Source organism: Crocodylus porosus, unplaced genomic scaffold (genome assembly GCF_001723895.1).
Source record: "Crocodylus porosus isolate Cpor-Errol unplaced genomic scaffold, CroPor_comp1, whole genome shotgun sequence".
Lineage (NCBI taxonomy): Eukaryota > Metazoa > Chordata > Crocodylia > Crocodylidae > Crocodylus > Crocodylus porosus.
The window spans coordinates 5770606-5785767 of record NW_017728909.1 but is presented as its reverse complement, the minus strand read 5'-3'; the positions used below and the strand labels follow the sequence as shown (position 1 = coordinate 5785767).

The 15162-nt window shown below is 45.3% G+C and overlaps 1 protein-coding gene across 1 annotated transcript in view; it reads left to right on the top strand.

Moving 5' to 3' along the window:
- The first annotated feature begins 389 nt into the window (after positions 1-389).
- ME2 (malic enzyme 2) overlaps positions 390-15162 on the top strand; it is a 47423-nt gene continuing 32650 nt past the window's right edge. Inside the window, exons 1-2 of the mRNA XM_019531774.1 lie at positions 390-477; positions 8006-8127. Of these exons, the coding sequence (XP_019387319.1) occupies positions 8020-8127 (108 nt within the window). The 5' untranslated portion in view covers positions 390-477; positions 8006-8019. The remainder of the gene's footprint in view (positions 478-8005; positions 8128-15162) is intronic.

Genomic DNA, 15162 nt, shown 5'->3' with positions numbered 1-15162 from the left:
TCTCCCCCTGCCCTCCCGACTTCTTCCCTCTGCACCCCCTAAACCCTGACCTCTCCCCTTCCATCCAAGCCCCAGGACCCACTCTCCCCTCCCCCACGCTGGTCTCCAAGGCTCAGGAACAGCGCTCCGCCCCCTTCTCCGCCCCGTCCCTCCTCCTCGCACGCCGATTGGCCCTCTCTCCCACTTCATTAACATCGTGCCCCGCGGCTCCTGGCTGCCTCGCCGACTCTTGAGGAAGGAAAGCAGCCATTGGCCGAGGGCGGCAGCCCGCCTCCTCCCAGTGGCAGAGCGGCGTTGTCAATCAGCAGCAGCGCCCCGCCCCCTGGGGTGCCTGCCAGGTCGGAGCCGGCGGGGCTCATTCTGGGCCGGACGCGGCGCGGGCGGGACGGGTCGGGTGTCTGGCGGAGCAGACGGCAGGTCCGCGGGGCGCAGCGGCAGGAGGAGGTGGGTCTCACGCTGTTGCGGTGCTGTGTGAAGGTGAGCGGCCCTCCCTGCCGCCGAGGCCCTGCGGGGGCTTCCTCTTTTGTTGCCTTGCTCATTTCCTTCTCTGCAGCCGGGTGTGCGGGGCGGTGGGTTTCCATGCCCAGGGTCAGGAATCACCCTCCAGCTTGAGCTGCTGGTAGCATCCACCCAGGAAGGCGCTGCTGTAATGACCCCCCTCCGCTGCCCGCTCCATCCTCAGACACCGGGCACCGCTGCCCCCTCCCGCCGTGCTGTCCCACAGGCCTGGCTTGCGCCCTGGTGGGCGATGCACGGAGGGCCTTTGTCTCCCGCTGCTGCAAAACCTCTCCGCCCAGGCGTGACTTTCTTCCCCGCCACCTCCGTGGACCCAAGTGACTCTCCTGTTACATGGCACCGCAATGCTTCCCCTCCCTGGTCACGCTGCTCGTGAGGTTTTGTTCTTTCCCCTTCCTGCACAAACACTGCCATGCAAAATGCAACCAGGAGCCTCGCTAATGGGAGCTGCCTGTGTTCTCCCGTACCTCTCGCTGCCCGGTGATGCTGAGCACGCTGTTCAGACAGGTAGGGACCATGGAGAGTCCCTAAGTTAAGTCTTTTTTTTGTTGGTTTTAAAAAGGAAATGAGATACATTACGTATTTTCCTAGTACGATGGGTTGATTATGAGTTTGTTGTTCTGCTCCCCCCATCCTCGAAACAAATAACACCAATTACAGAATAAGTGTTTGTAAAACGTCACGATAAAACGATAAAAATAAGACTTTGGAGTTAGGCAGGGGGGAAAGACCTCTCAGGCTGGTAAAATTCGAGAGTTAGATACTTATGCATCTTCTCAAGCCCCCACGGTTGTAGCAACTTTGAATCGGTAGTGCGAACTTTTATGGCAGAGCCGTAAAGTCACAAAAGCACAAGTTCAAAATTGATGGTGGTCTTGACACGGCACATGGGTAAGATGCATTAGGCTTCTCATGTGTAGTGCGAGCTTCTCTTCTCCATGGTTTTGCCTAGGAAAAGAAATACCAGTCATTAGCGTTTGAAATGATGCTGTTCTCTTCTTACCTGATTTCATCTTTGTCTCGTTACGCTGTACGATTAGAAGCTCGTACATCAAACCGTTTTGCTTTTCTCTGAATAAAACCAATGCAGTTGAATAATCGCATTAACCCATTCTCAAGAGAACTTGGCAATGTAAAATGTGTGGATGAAGCTATGATAAAAAAATTCTGCTTCAGAATACAATTGCCCTGGAATTACTGACAATTTGATCTTATATGCATGTGCATATTATCAAAGAGCTGTCATGAGTTTGTAAGGCCCAGGTCTTCAATACACACAGTGAAGAGCTGGGATTTACTGCATATGGAATCAGCATGAAAGTCCAACTGAGTCTGAAACTGGTAATGAGACATTCACTATCTTACTGCAGTCTTTTTTTAAATTGTAGTACAGACATACATTGAACTTCATGTATATGCTAAGAAAAGGATGCAGGACTGATAAACTCATTACGCTCTGGCAGTAACACCTATTAGTAACATCATATGTTTACGTGTGTTATCTGGGCCGGACCAGAGAGAATGAGCTTTTCACATATAAACTAAGAATATGATGAGACACCAGGAAGAAAAAAAAAGTGTCAATGCATGTAATAGGAAGTTATGGTTGGGTGAAAGCTTGTTAGATGTTCTGATTACAACTAATAACAATTGCTCTTTCAGCAGCAACAGTGCAAGCAACTCTTCACAACTGTTTCATAGTTTCTAGGGTCGGAAGGGACCTGAGCAGATCATCGAGTCCAACCCCCCGGCATGGCAGGAAAGAGTACTGGGGTCAAACGACCCCAGCAAGATGTTCAACTGTTGCTTATCTACTTCTGGAACCAGGACTCATGGTAGGAGTGATACTTTTATTAGACCAACTAGATTTTTGTCCTGGGTAGAAATTTTACAATCTTTTTCTTCCATGCCTGAAGACGGGTGTTCATGTCTGAAAGCTTGCAAGTAAAGAATTTTTTTTTTTTCAAAAATCTAGTTGGTCTAATAAAAGATATCACCTCTACCAGGAGTCCCGATTCCTTTTTGCCTCTAGACCAATATGGCTACAACCTGGATACCATATCTGCTTCTGTGTGTTTGTGGTTTCCAGGATGTGCTGGTTTGGGAAGGAGCCTCTTTCTGGCTGTGTAGTACAGGGTGGTCCAACTGCTAAGTGGCTGGGGGACACATGCCATGCAAGCTGCGCCAGCGGGGCCATGCTAATGCCAGCCATGGACTCCCATGCTGCACCTCACCCTGTACCACACACGTGGGCATCCATCCCCAACACTGCTGCACCATGCTGCGCCACCCCACTCTGTGGGGCAGGAGCCGATGGATAGTGGGGTAGAGAACCCCGCTGCAACAACTAGGGAGCTGGGGGCTGCACATCAACCCTTTGTGAGCTGCATATGACCCCTGGACTGCCAGTATGACTGCCCTGCCTAGTATGCTAGGAACTGGACTCGAATGACAGCCACGCTTATGTTTTGTATTGTCCCTGTGCTACTTCCACTTAAGCTACCTCTTGATGTGGGCTGTATCCAGGTGCTGTTCTGCGTTCTCTAGAGCTCCTACTGCAATAGGTAGGGGAAGGCCCATCGATCCACTGCCCTCGTTCTTCCACTGCTCTGGTCAGGTGCTTCCAAAAAAGCCCTGCTGCTGGAGTGCAGGGGGCTCTCATGACAAAGCAGAGGATTGTGCCTGGTTTTGTAGTCTCTCTCTGTGTCCATCTTTCTGACACTCAGAAGTATAGCCGTGCTGGTTCCTGTGGGTTACGGCTCTCAGCATATTTAAACAGAGCCTCTGTTGCAGCGTAACATCGACGGCCTTTATCAGGATCCTGCAGGCAAGGGCTCTGACCTTGCACACGTGTACGCTCTTAACTTGCCTATCGTGAGCCTTCCTGTTTAAGTCAATGGAATTACCCATGGTGATAAAGACTCATTCACACACTTAACCTTTTATATAGGCTTGGGGTTCAAAATAGTACGGCACCTTCCATGATATACAGTTATCAATAAAGACAGCACCTGACAAGAGCAGCACGTTAAGGACAGAGTCAGGTCAGAGAACTGTTTCACATTGCACGGTGAGATAAGAGCTTTGGCAAGCCTTGCATGGTAGCGCCAGGCTTAATGATCTAGTGCAACTTTCTTGTTGGATTGTGAGAACTTTATTTTATGTCTTAAATCAAATTAAGTGAAGAGAGGTGTGGAATTTTATTTAAAGCTGGTCTGTAATTCTTTTTTAAATAACCATGCCTCAGAGGTCAGAGGGACAGTCTCTGTCTAAGTACATTTAGGTTTAAGTTTTCTTCTTGATTTGAAGCTCAGCGTTGCTTTGATTGCACCATGCTGTGGTAAAGAAAAGAGACATCTAAAAACATCTTTCTCTCAAATGCCTTAACTACCACTTTGGTAGCTTCTAAGTCACAGCTTGACAGACCTTTCAATTCTGCAGTGCCTTTTTAATCTGGAAATCTCAATGCACTTTACCAACATCAGTGTTGAGCCTCGTGATACCTCTGAGAAATACCAAAATGTGATTATGCCCATACTGAAAACAAGAAAACTGAGGTGCACAAATTGAAATGTATAACCCACAGTCAGAGTGACTCAATGGTGCCCTGTGGACTGTGATGCAGAATACGCCTTCCATAATTTAACTCTGGGCTCCTTCTCTTTCTACATACTTATACATACTTTAAGGCTACCCATAAATCGAATGGAAAATACCTAATGCCATGAACTCAACAAAAGCACTTTTCTCCAAGTGAGATAATGATCGAAGGAAGTAGGTCAATACAAGCTTTTATTTTATATTTTTTAAGCAGAACACTGATGGGAAATGCATTCATACCTGGACCCTACCCTCTGCCATAAGTTTCACCTGCTTTGTCTCCGCAAAAACGAAGAAGCCAGCTAGTAAGTCCCTGTCTACTTTGTGTCTTGATTTTCTCAAACATCCTTATTTAATTTTAAAAGGGAGAGAAAGAGAGACATCCCACATTTGTGCCATGTTCAGGATTGTACAGATTCACAAAACACCTTCTAGCGATATATTTGACAGTATTGTTTGGGTATAAAGTATCACTTGCATAGAACAAAATACTTGCATTGCTATTGTTAGGCTCAGTTGTCATTTAAACCTAGGGACGCCTGCAAAACCATCAAACATGAATTGCAGTCCCACTGAGAAATATTCCAAAGTATTAAAGCCATAATCCATGACCCAGACAGCTGCAAATAGACCTTGCTTTAATTGACTTTGTGAGCTACATGATTCCCTTAGGACTGTAATTATACCTTTAAAAGTAAAATTAATCTTTCCTCCTAAATGTAGCTTTTGAAACTTAACAAATTCAGAATTGCATTAATGGAAACATTTGCTTCTAGATAAGTACACATGTACAGTGCTAGTAATTAATTTGAACTGGCCAGTTGCCCCTGATAAGCTTCTCCACTGCAGAAACCAGGGAGGCAGTATGCGCAGGAATTCAGCCTCTGTTAGTGATACACAATGAGATCAATAATAAGTAAAAAAAAGTACCATGCCTGACTGCATACTGGAGTCTTGTTTGGGGCTCTTGCTTATGATCATCAGGTTATTGAAAGGAGAAGCGTCACTCTATTGCTGCTGACACATTCTAGGCTGGCTGTTTCTCATTCCTCTTTTAGCTGCTTTCTGTTCTCTCTTTCCTTCTGTTAAGAAATGCACAACTCCAGTTCTGTTACATAGCAGGTCTGATTTCCATCCAGCTCTGCCGCTTTCTTTTTTTCTACATTGATCTCTCCACTAGAAATGGAGCCGCTTGTTCTGCATACCCAAGCATTACCCTCTCAGGCCAGAACCTGTTTCTTAAAGAACACACTTTACTGCTACAGAACTTCCCAGCATCCACCTGCAAATGCTTTTGCAATACTTTGGACTGCCTTATGATTGTCCTTTGGCTGAGCATGCATATTTTATAGAGGCCTTGATTCTGTCATTGACTCAAATCGGAGGTCTACCTTTAGAGCAGCGGTTCCCTAACTGTAGGTTGCAACTCCAAATGGGGTTTCAACATCAGCGGATAGGCTCACAGGGGTGGGGGGCTGTGGGTTGGGAGTGAGGGGCCATGCTAAGGAAATGGGGCCATAAATGGGTCATGCAGAGGACAAGTTTGGGAAACACTGCCATAGAGGGTTCAGAATCAGGCCTTAGTTCTTTTGTGAAGAACAAATGTCTTCAATGTGGCATCAAGTGTGCAGATGACACCAAATAAATAGTTGCAGCCATTGTTTAGGTTCTTAAAAGTTAAGGTTAAATTGCACCCCTGGGTGCGTCTGTCATTCTCACTGGGTGCATTTACACGTGCAGGTAAAGACAGAGCAATAAACTCCTGTGCAGTTTAAGCTGGAGTCAGCTGCTTCTAAGTACAGCATCTACATGTGTGCCCCGGACAGCAGCACTTTGAGCTGGGGCAGAGCAGCCCTGGGCTGGCAGGAAACCCAGGGGATCAGCTCTGGGCTTTGGGTGGTGGCATTGGGCAGTGGAGGGGCTGGCTGGGGCACAAGTGTGCTAAAGTGCGGGGTTAGGTAGCAGGCAGCCCCTGCACTTTAGCACCCTCATGTCCCAGCCAGCCCCTGTCACTGTTTACATGCGTTTTTCTGTGTACTAAATTACTCTGCCATAGGATAATACTGTTCCTGACAGTACTATCTTATGGCAGAGTTAATTAATTTACTACACCCTAATACTGGTGCATGTGTAGACTGTGATGCTTTACTGTGGAGCTAATTAATTAACTCCGCAATAAAGCGCACATGTAGATGAACCCAGTGAGAGCTTTCTATGGAATTATCCAAGGGCAACATTTAGGCTTTAGATCTACATTTCAGTTCAAGGTGGGTTTATCAGGAGGAAATGAAGTGGTGCGAATGCGTGTAATTCAGGTGAAGACAGAAAGGATGAAGCAGAAATGAACAAGTAGTAGACCTGGGAGAAGGAGAGTTCAGGACCAAAAAAAGAAGGGTCTTCTGATTTTTATGTAGCATGCTCATAACCTAGAATCATATTTCTTATACCAAAGGAGGGAATTGAGCAGGAAGGGAGTTTTTTTGGTTTACAGATGTTCATTAATTGCCTGGGGGTTATTTTAAATTCAGTTAGAGATACAGCATTTGGTCTAATTTTAGGTAATTGTTTAAGAACTTAATTAATGATAGGTTTGAAGCCATCCTCAGAGTCTACCAATGAGAGATCCATTGTAATGTCAGGTCATTTTCCATTTCATGCATAGACAACATCTATGTAGAATGGACCTTCAGCTGTCAATAGAATAAAAAATACCAGCATTTTGTTGGGCACTTTTGCAAGTTTTTAAAGAAAAATTTTTGACCCTTAACTGTAATTTTTGATACTTCCCTTTCATTATGTTGTATTTTGATAGCTTATTAAGTAAGTTAAAAGACATTTATAATCACTGCTGCAAACATTAAATAATGTAGCATGCTCCCTAATGTCATTTTGGAGGTCCATTTGTAAGTAATTTTGAAAAGTCCCAATTCTGTAACCTAGCATTTCAGTCTTTAAAAGGGGCTTGCACTGAAATTTGTTTAGGATTGAAATGTATAGGTAAGTCCGAAAATTGTGGAGCACTGGTAATTGCCAGCTAAAGGCCTCTTTTACGACCTGTTATTCAGTTTTGGGCTTGTGGGTATCCTGTTCCTCGCTTAAATGCATGTGTCTTCAGGCTGATGGTTCATGTTACCTCTAACCTTGCTCTGTTTGACTGGGAAGGTCTGTCTGATGCAGTGGAGACTCAAAGTATAAATGTATAACAGATTTCTGCTGGCTATTTGCAAGCCCAGTGCTCCAAGATTGGGAGGATAATGGACTCTGCACTCTTCATCATGTCTTTCTTTACTCTAAGCTCCTCCGGCCAGGAGCTTATTCGGAGCCTCTGTTGCTATTATCATTAAACATTGCCACGAGAACAGCAGTAACCAACAAAGTCGGTGCCTTGTTGTGGCAGGTGATATGCAAACATAGTAAATGATACCTCCTTAGGACAGGGCTTAGCTTTGAACATGCCTACTGATAAAGGCAGATAGATTTAATATGCAGGAAATTTGTCTGAAATTTAGCCCAAATTTCCTTTTCCTGCTCTATCCCCACATCAATTTCTTCTCCCTGCTGTTTGCGCTGGTGCCTGGCACACCGGTCACCATAAAGGTTAGTGCTTTGCCAACTGCTGTTTTCTGTTCCAAGCATACAGTGTGATGATGAGATAATTCTTGGAAAATACTGAGTGGATACAAGCTACTGCGTGTACCAGTTTCCTTGCATGTTTTGTTCACACTCCTTTTCTCCTTTTATCTTCCTGTTTGCCCCAAGGCACTGCGGGTTACAGGTGTAGGACTTCTCAGCCAAGCACTGATCAATGTGTTCATTTCCCAGTGGAAGGCCCAGAATTGTCTTTGGAGTGTTTTTTACTTTGGATTTGTTTTTCTTTTCCCCTTTGCAGGTGAAATATTAGAAATGTTGTCCCGATTAAGAACAGTGGCCACTCCCTGTGTGCTGACCTGCCGCGGGGTGCACACAAAGGAAAAAGGCAAGCCACTCATGTTAAACCCGAGAACGAACAAGGTTAGTAGTTTGCATTTATGAAACATCTTATCTCCAGCTAGTAACAGTCCTGTGGACTTTGATCTGGGGTTGAAAAATCATACTGATCTGAGCTCGGGAGTTATGTTCTGTGTCAAAAGAAAAATATGGGTGACTGAGGATTCTGTAGGGATTTTAAAGTGTGATGTCTTGGGAACAAAATTATTAGGGCTGGCAACAACTGCTTTCTGCTGTTGTCAGCCTGCAAATCCCTGATTTCCAGGGACATGAAACATTACTTAAGTAAAGTTTAATACAAGTTCATTACAAATTACATCCTTTTGGTTACCATCTTGCTTTGTTGGCTTAAATTGCAATTAGCAGCCATTATTTTGGGATCGATATTTTTATAGAATAGGAGCAGTTTTGAATCCACTGTGGAGTGGTGAAAAGTGTTCACCTCTAATTCTAAGGTGTGACCACTGTAGTGCTATCAGGGGACACTGTTGTAAACTGTTAAGTCTGTATGATTCTGTAGCAATCCCAGTACAGTGAAACCTCTCTGACTTTAACCCTGCTCCATTCAGGGCCACAGTTTGGGTGATTTAGCTCAGTTGGGTCACTACGGGATCATGTAGCTATAACAGATTGTAGCGGCTGATGGTCCTGAACACTATTTCCCTTCCCTTTTCAGTGGGTGCGTCAACACATGAACTTTAATGTGCAGTACGCTATTTTACCGTGCATTAGAACAGAATAGCAAAAACCGTGCTAATGTGCTAATGCACAGGAAAATTAGGCTGCCGCACCTAATGTGACACTAAAAAAGCATGCACTTTCACTATGGTCATTTAGGGCAGTTTAATGCGCTTTTAGTTAGTACTTCACATTAGAGGTACTAAATTTAATGCAAAGTAGCAAAAATGCATTAATGAATGTGTACACACCACCAGTATGTCTAAAAAATGCTTTTGTTCATACTCTAAGTCTTGGTTTTGATCGTCAAAGCTGTCAGTCGCCCCCCGACAAGGACCAAACCATACCATTGTGATGCATTGTGAGTTTGTGTGGTGCAAGACAGTGCTGAAGAGGATGGAAACTGCTTCTCTGCCCTTTCCGAGAAATAGAGGGAAGCACAAGAATGGAAGAATAAAAAGAATGATTGCAAACTACCCAGGGAGGGAGAGATAAAACTTAGGTCTGTATTCAGACCACTTCCTGGTAATTGGATAAGGGGCTCAGATAGTACAGAGGTGGATGCTATTTAAATCCCGTAGAGATAATGCTAGTGCTCAGCAAGTTAGTGAGTGCTGAAATCCACTAAGCATTGAAGTGGGAGTGGGGCTGGGTGGGAGTAAGGTGAAAAGAAACATTGAGTTCCTGAATTTACATGATTTATCAAGCTCTGGTATTTCAAACCTTAGAACTATAAACACGTTTAGGAGAGCAGTGGAGATGATTCCAAGACTTACAAGCTTTTTTTCCAAGTGCTGGTTATGCAGCAGTGGTCAGAAAGAAAAACAATAGCTCCCTGTTTGCTTCCCTCACCCATTTTGTTTGTAGCTTCTAATGTTTTTCTGGGGCCTGCTGCTTTTTGGCACAGGAGCACACAATGCATTAATTTTCTGGCACACTTTTGTTAGTAGCAGCAAACTTTTTAGTGGCTTCGGCAATTGATACTGGGAGGATTGGGAAGGGGAAGAGCCTTTTGTATATTTAATCCTGGCCCTCACCAGTTGTAGCCCTCTGATACCAGGGTTGCCAACCCAACACTCCGGGATTGCCTTGGAGTCTCCAGAAATTAGATGTACCGTATTTTTTGGACCATAAGACGCACTTTTTTCCCCCCAAAAGTGGGGGGAAAACGAGGGTGCGTCTTATGGTCCGAAGGTGTGGTACCCCAGAACATTTGTTTGCGGTCCCATGCGCCCGCTTACTGTCCGCTGTCCACTGCTGTTCCCATGCTGTGGATTGCTGTGTGTGTGGGGGAAGTCCCGCCTCCTGGAGTCTCAATGTCAGTCAGTCAGTCAGTCAGGTCACATGATCGGCACAGCGCACGCCTCCCCTGCGTGTGTGTGTGTGTGTGTGACACTGACAGACTGACAGGATTAGAACGTTGAGACAGGAGGCAGCTAGGTACGGTACCAGGTAACGTCCCGGCCGGGACTATGTGATGCAGCACAGTGCCCTGACAGGCAGGCAAGGAGCCCGTCATGGCAGGAGAGACACACATAGTCTCTCCTGCCATGCAAAGCCATGCAAAGGGTGCGTCTTATGGTCAGGTGCGTCTTATGGTCCGAAAAATACGGTACATCTCCAGGAGACTGCTGAGAGTCACCTGGGAGATAAATGATAGCGCAGGGGGTTTCAACCTTTTTTAAGGAGTGTACCCTTCTGGTGGGTACCCCTCCTGGATTATACCCCCTGGACAAGCAGGGGGGAAGGGGGTCCCCCAGTGGCCAGTTGACAAATGTGTGGGGTGGGATGGTACTTGGGTGGCGGCAGCAGGAGAAGCAGGGGTGCTTGGGAAGCGCTTCCCAAGTACCCTGCTTCTCCACACCACCACTGTATACCCCCTAGGGCCTTCTCAAGTACCCCCAGGGGTACATGTACCCCCAGTTGACAACCCCTGTGGTAGGGTATTCATTAAAATAACTGTTGAATGTTGAATCCAATTTATGGATTAGTCCAGTGGGTTTTTTAAATGCAATAGTAATGTGAATTTGCCTTCCTGATGTAAAGTCTAAGCATTGTAATCCGTAGCTGATCTACACAAGCATGCAGGCACATTTGTGTTGCGTGTCGTGGGCACGTTGGTGTTCTCGAAACCTCCCTGAATAGATTCAGAGTTAGCAACCCTGTACACCTGTTTGGTGTGTATTTTAAATGAGCGTGATATTATGTGGTTGTTAGAGAACAAGGATGCACATCCCAAAATGGAGTCCCTGGGTTAGAGTCTCAGCAGAGAAATGACTGGCTGAGCTTGGAAGCAGATACAACCTTTCAGCTCTAGACTCCTGCTAGATGGAAGATGAGAGAACCAGCCGAGGTAACCGGAAAAAAAATTGCACTGATGCAATTGTACCTGGTAGCTGGATAAAAGTGGAGTTTGGCTCACATTGCTGTCAAACTGCTGAGTTCGTATGATTTGTTTAGCAGGTAGATATAGCCTCATTACAGTCTTACTTTGCTACTAAAGGGTTGTCTCAATTAACATGCCTGGGATTGGGTTTGAGAGGCCATAATAGCATGTTTCACGTGCCTTGTTAAGGGTAAGGTGACAAGGTCAGAATGACACTTGCAGACCATGTCGCCAAGCCACCAACTTCTGTGAGCATTAAACTTCCCACTTCACTGCTTTGCAGAAACATTTCCCCATACCTTTCCCTCCACGAGCCTGGCTCCTGCAGGTGCAGTGTGCATAAATTAACCGACTTTGTGTACGGTTCAACCACTGTGATATTGTGCAGCCTCTCAGGAAAGGTCAAGAGCTATATCAGTAATGTCCTTGCCATTGCATCCAAATAATGCAGAACATGCTGTGAGTGCAGAGCTGGCAACGATACACCTTTACATTCTTCCATGATGTCTGACTTCTGCAGAACTGCTCTGTGACAAGGACTGGAATTACAATTAATTGGCTTCATTATGTCAGGGATAATGGCTGTGCTGAACCTGCTCTGTAAGCTCGTTTGTGGCTTTGAATATAGTTACACCGACTGGATTTGTTTACTGCTGGCAGTGAGAAATATTTATCATTTGTATTGTGGAAGTGGCTAGGAGCCCCAGCCGTGGTGGGGGAAGACCAGAAGCCCTTGTGCTAATGTCTCATATTGCTTACCATTTCCATAAATGTGTCCAGAAGCAGACTGATATGAGGAAGCACAAAGAAACGGTTCTAACAAGGACATTGATTGTTCATGTGGACACTTAGAACTGGGAGTAGAGCAGCCAAATTAAGGAGTAAAGTGAGGGCCTGGTCCCAGATGGTCTACAAACTTCTGAAGCTGGAAGTTGTTCCCATCACTTCCCGTTCCAGGTATTGCAGACACCATAGTTAGGTGCTTGCCTCTGCCTCCCAGCAGAGCACATCAGGGTAGCTGGGTTTGGGTTCAGAGAGAACTACCAGGGCAGCTAGGTTCAGAGAGACAGGGCTGGTAAGCTAGCCTCTGCGCAGCCTTCTGAGTGAAACAGTGCTGCTTCTGGGTCCGGAGGCATCTTGTAGCTACCTCCCACCCCCAAAGCAGAATAGCTACTATCTGCAGAACCAGACAGCACTGAGATGCCTCATCAGATGCAGGAGAACTCTCCCTGACACCAATTCAGGGCCATTTTTTCCCATTCAGAATGAAAGTCCTAGTTCAGGGGGTCCTCTGGGAGATAGCCCTGAAACTAGGGACCTTGCTGGAAAATTCAGGGCTGTTGGTCACTTTTAACTGGAAGGGAGCTTCTGGGTCCCTGAGCCCAGTCCGTGCTATCACAGACAACAATGCATGTTCCCTTCTTCATGAATGTATTGAGCTCCAGGTCAGTGTGAGTTAGGTCGCTTGTCCTTCCTACTAGTAGAAGACTGCTCCAGGGCCCCACTGGACCCTGCCCCGTCATCTCGGTAGATTCTTAATGCTGAAGCTTCTTGCTCACAACTGCAGTGTCAGCATGTGCTGATGGACTCTGCCATGGCTTTAACATCAAAAGAGTCAGCAAAAAATCATATCCTGAAATTGCTTTTGCAAGGGGCCATTGCTGAGCTTATTAAGATGCTAAATCTTCTGGCTTTCTCAGAGAAAACCTCCACAGCACACGTTTCCATTGTTAATCAACAATTATGCAAGGTGATTAAATATTTAGAGGAAGCATAATAAAATGTGAATTTAACAGCGGAGAAGAACACATGGTGCACTGCAGTGATTTTCATACTGATCTGAAATGCACTCCAAACCTTAGCCCTGGGATATCTTCTGCAGGAATTTTGGCCTGGCACACAAGAATGTCAGAGAACGCAGGAAGCAACTGGCTTTGGACTAACAGCATCCAGCTAATACAGATCATGGGCCTGGTTGTGAGCTAGATCTCGAGTATGGGGCCGTGTCATTTGGCTCATGGGGGCCTAGAAATCTGGCAGTGGGGGAGTAGTGGCAGCATTCGTTGCCGAGGCTCCAGAAGCTGCAGCAATTAACACAGCTGCCACTTGTCTTGCTGCCAAATTTCTGGATCTGTGGGAAGCACTGTGGGCCGGACCCAGAGTGTGGGCTGGATCTTAGTGCCCCCTGCCATTGGTTATAGGCTGTGCTTATAGATGAGTACTTGACACAGCTCTCTTCTGCTCAGATAATTTAGCAGGTGGTTAGATTAGTCACAAAATTAAAAGCACGCTGCAGGTATGTAACTTTTAAAGATAGCCTGAGGTGAGTTGAAGGTTTATCTGTTCAAGAAGGGATCTCAGTGTGAGAAGAAGTTAGAACTGTTTAATCTGTAACACGCTCTCTCTGTGTCTTTGAAACAGTGTTAGAATTGCCATCCAAGAAGAAGTAGGGATTCTTCAGGTTTACACCTCATTTAACTTAGTTCAATTATCCAAGCTGCAAGTTACTGAAATTTTTTGTAGACTGAATGCCTTTGAGCACTTCAGGGAGAATAAAATCAATCAGGTTTGTTCCATTAGAAGAGCAGCCATTTAACAAATACCTCCATTTGAGTCAGTTTGTGACAGTGCATGCTCCAGATGAAACAGCAGATGATGGATTATAATTGTTTGTGCTCATGAGTTGCAAAGTACAGTTTTACCAGATCAGTCTGTGTTTGGAAATAAGTTTCAAGCAAGCCAGCAAACTTGATGCCGGAGACTTAACTTAATGCTGACTAGCTCAGATTCAGCTTAGATTCTTTATTAATATGAGCTGCAACTGGATAGTTCTTGGCTGCCAAGTGGCCTTTGTGCTTTCTACATTGCTCCAAGTGAACACCTAGTTACAAGGACACTTCACATCTATGCTGCAAGCTTCACTACAAAGGTTAAGCTCAGAAGAGGAATAGGGACCAAATTACTTGACACTCGAGGTCATCGTTTGAGGCACGTTGATAAGAAGTTCTGAAAAGCTTGTTCTGCTGCTGTTGATCATCACATGGCTCCCTACAGCGGAATAGTGGCATTAATCCAGCATTGGCTCCGAGCACCAAGTTAAATTTACAAATCTGAGGAAAGAAAGGGTAGTGCAGGAGAAACATATCACATGAGTATTGCACGATTTCTATGTTGAATATAAAAAAAAGACCTAAAATGTATATTCCACTTGTGTGGAAGAATCTTGTTGATTTGCATCAGTGGCCAAAAATAGTGTGGAATAATGAACTTTGTGATTGTTGCAGACAAGCATGATTAAAAAGAACAAACCTTCCAAATCCACTACACAATGCACTTTGTTTTGAACAGGGTATTTTGTTTAAATTTTTAATGAGACCATTTCACAGCATTCAATAGACAATAACTATTTTTATGGAAGTGCTGAAATATTAAAACGAGAGTTATTGTAGTCTGTTAAATATTTTCTGCACAGAAGATTAAGCTGGCTTTCATGTTTTTTCCCCCACAAATACAGAATTTGTAAAATGAGAATTAAGGAGGCTCAGTCAGGTATGTTCTGCAATGACAGGTTTCCAGGAGCTCTGAGTGGCTCTCGAATTATAAGAATTTATATCAATTTTACAAAATAGTCAGGAACATTTACTGGCTTTGGTAAAAAATACACATATCCACTCATTACTTGTGGCATTAATTTCAGTAGCTGCTGCTGTTTTTCACCCGTTGGCTTCTTCCATTTTTCCCCCGCTTGTCTCCGTTCCTTCCTCCCTGAACAAAAGCAGATAAACCCCCAACGACACTTGCCTCCTGGTGCTGTACAAACCAGCTGGGCAGAATTCTACCCGTGTGTTCACAGCAGCAGATCCAGGAGCAGGGCTGCAACCCCCATCTCTGCCCCCCATGCAATTTGGCTGTGCTGTGTACACACAGAAAGCTCTGAGCTCACTGCCGGGTCAGTGCAGGCTCCTGCCACAGCTCCGTGTGAGCACTGAGCTCGC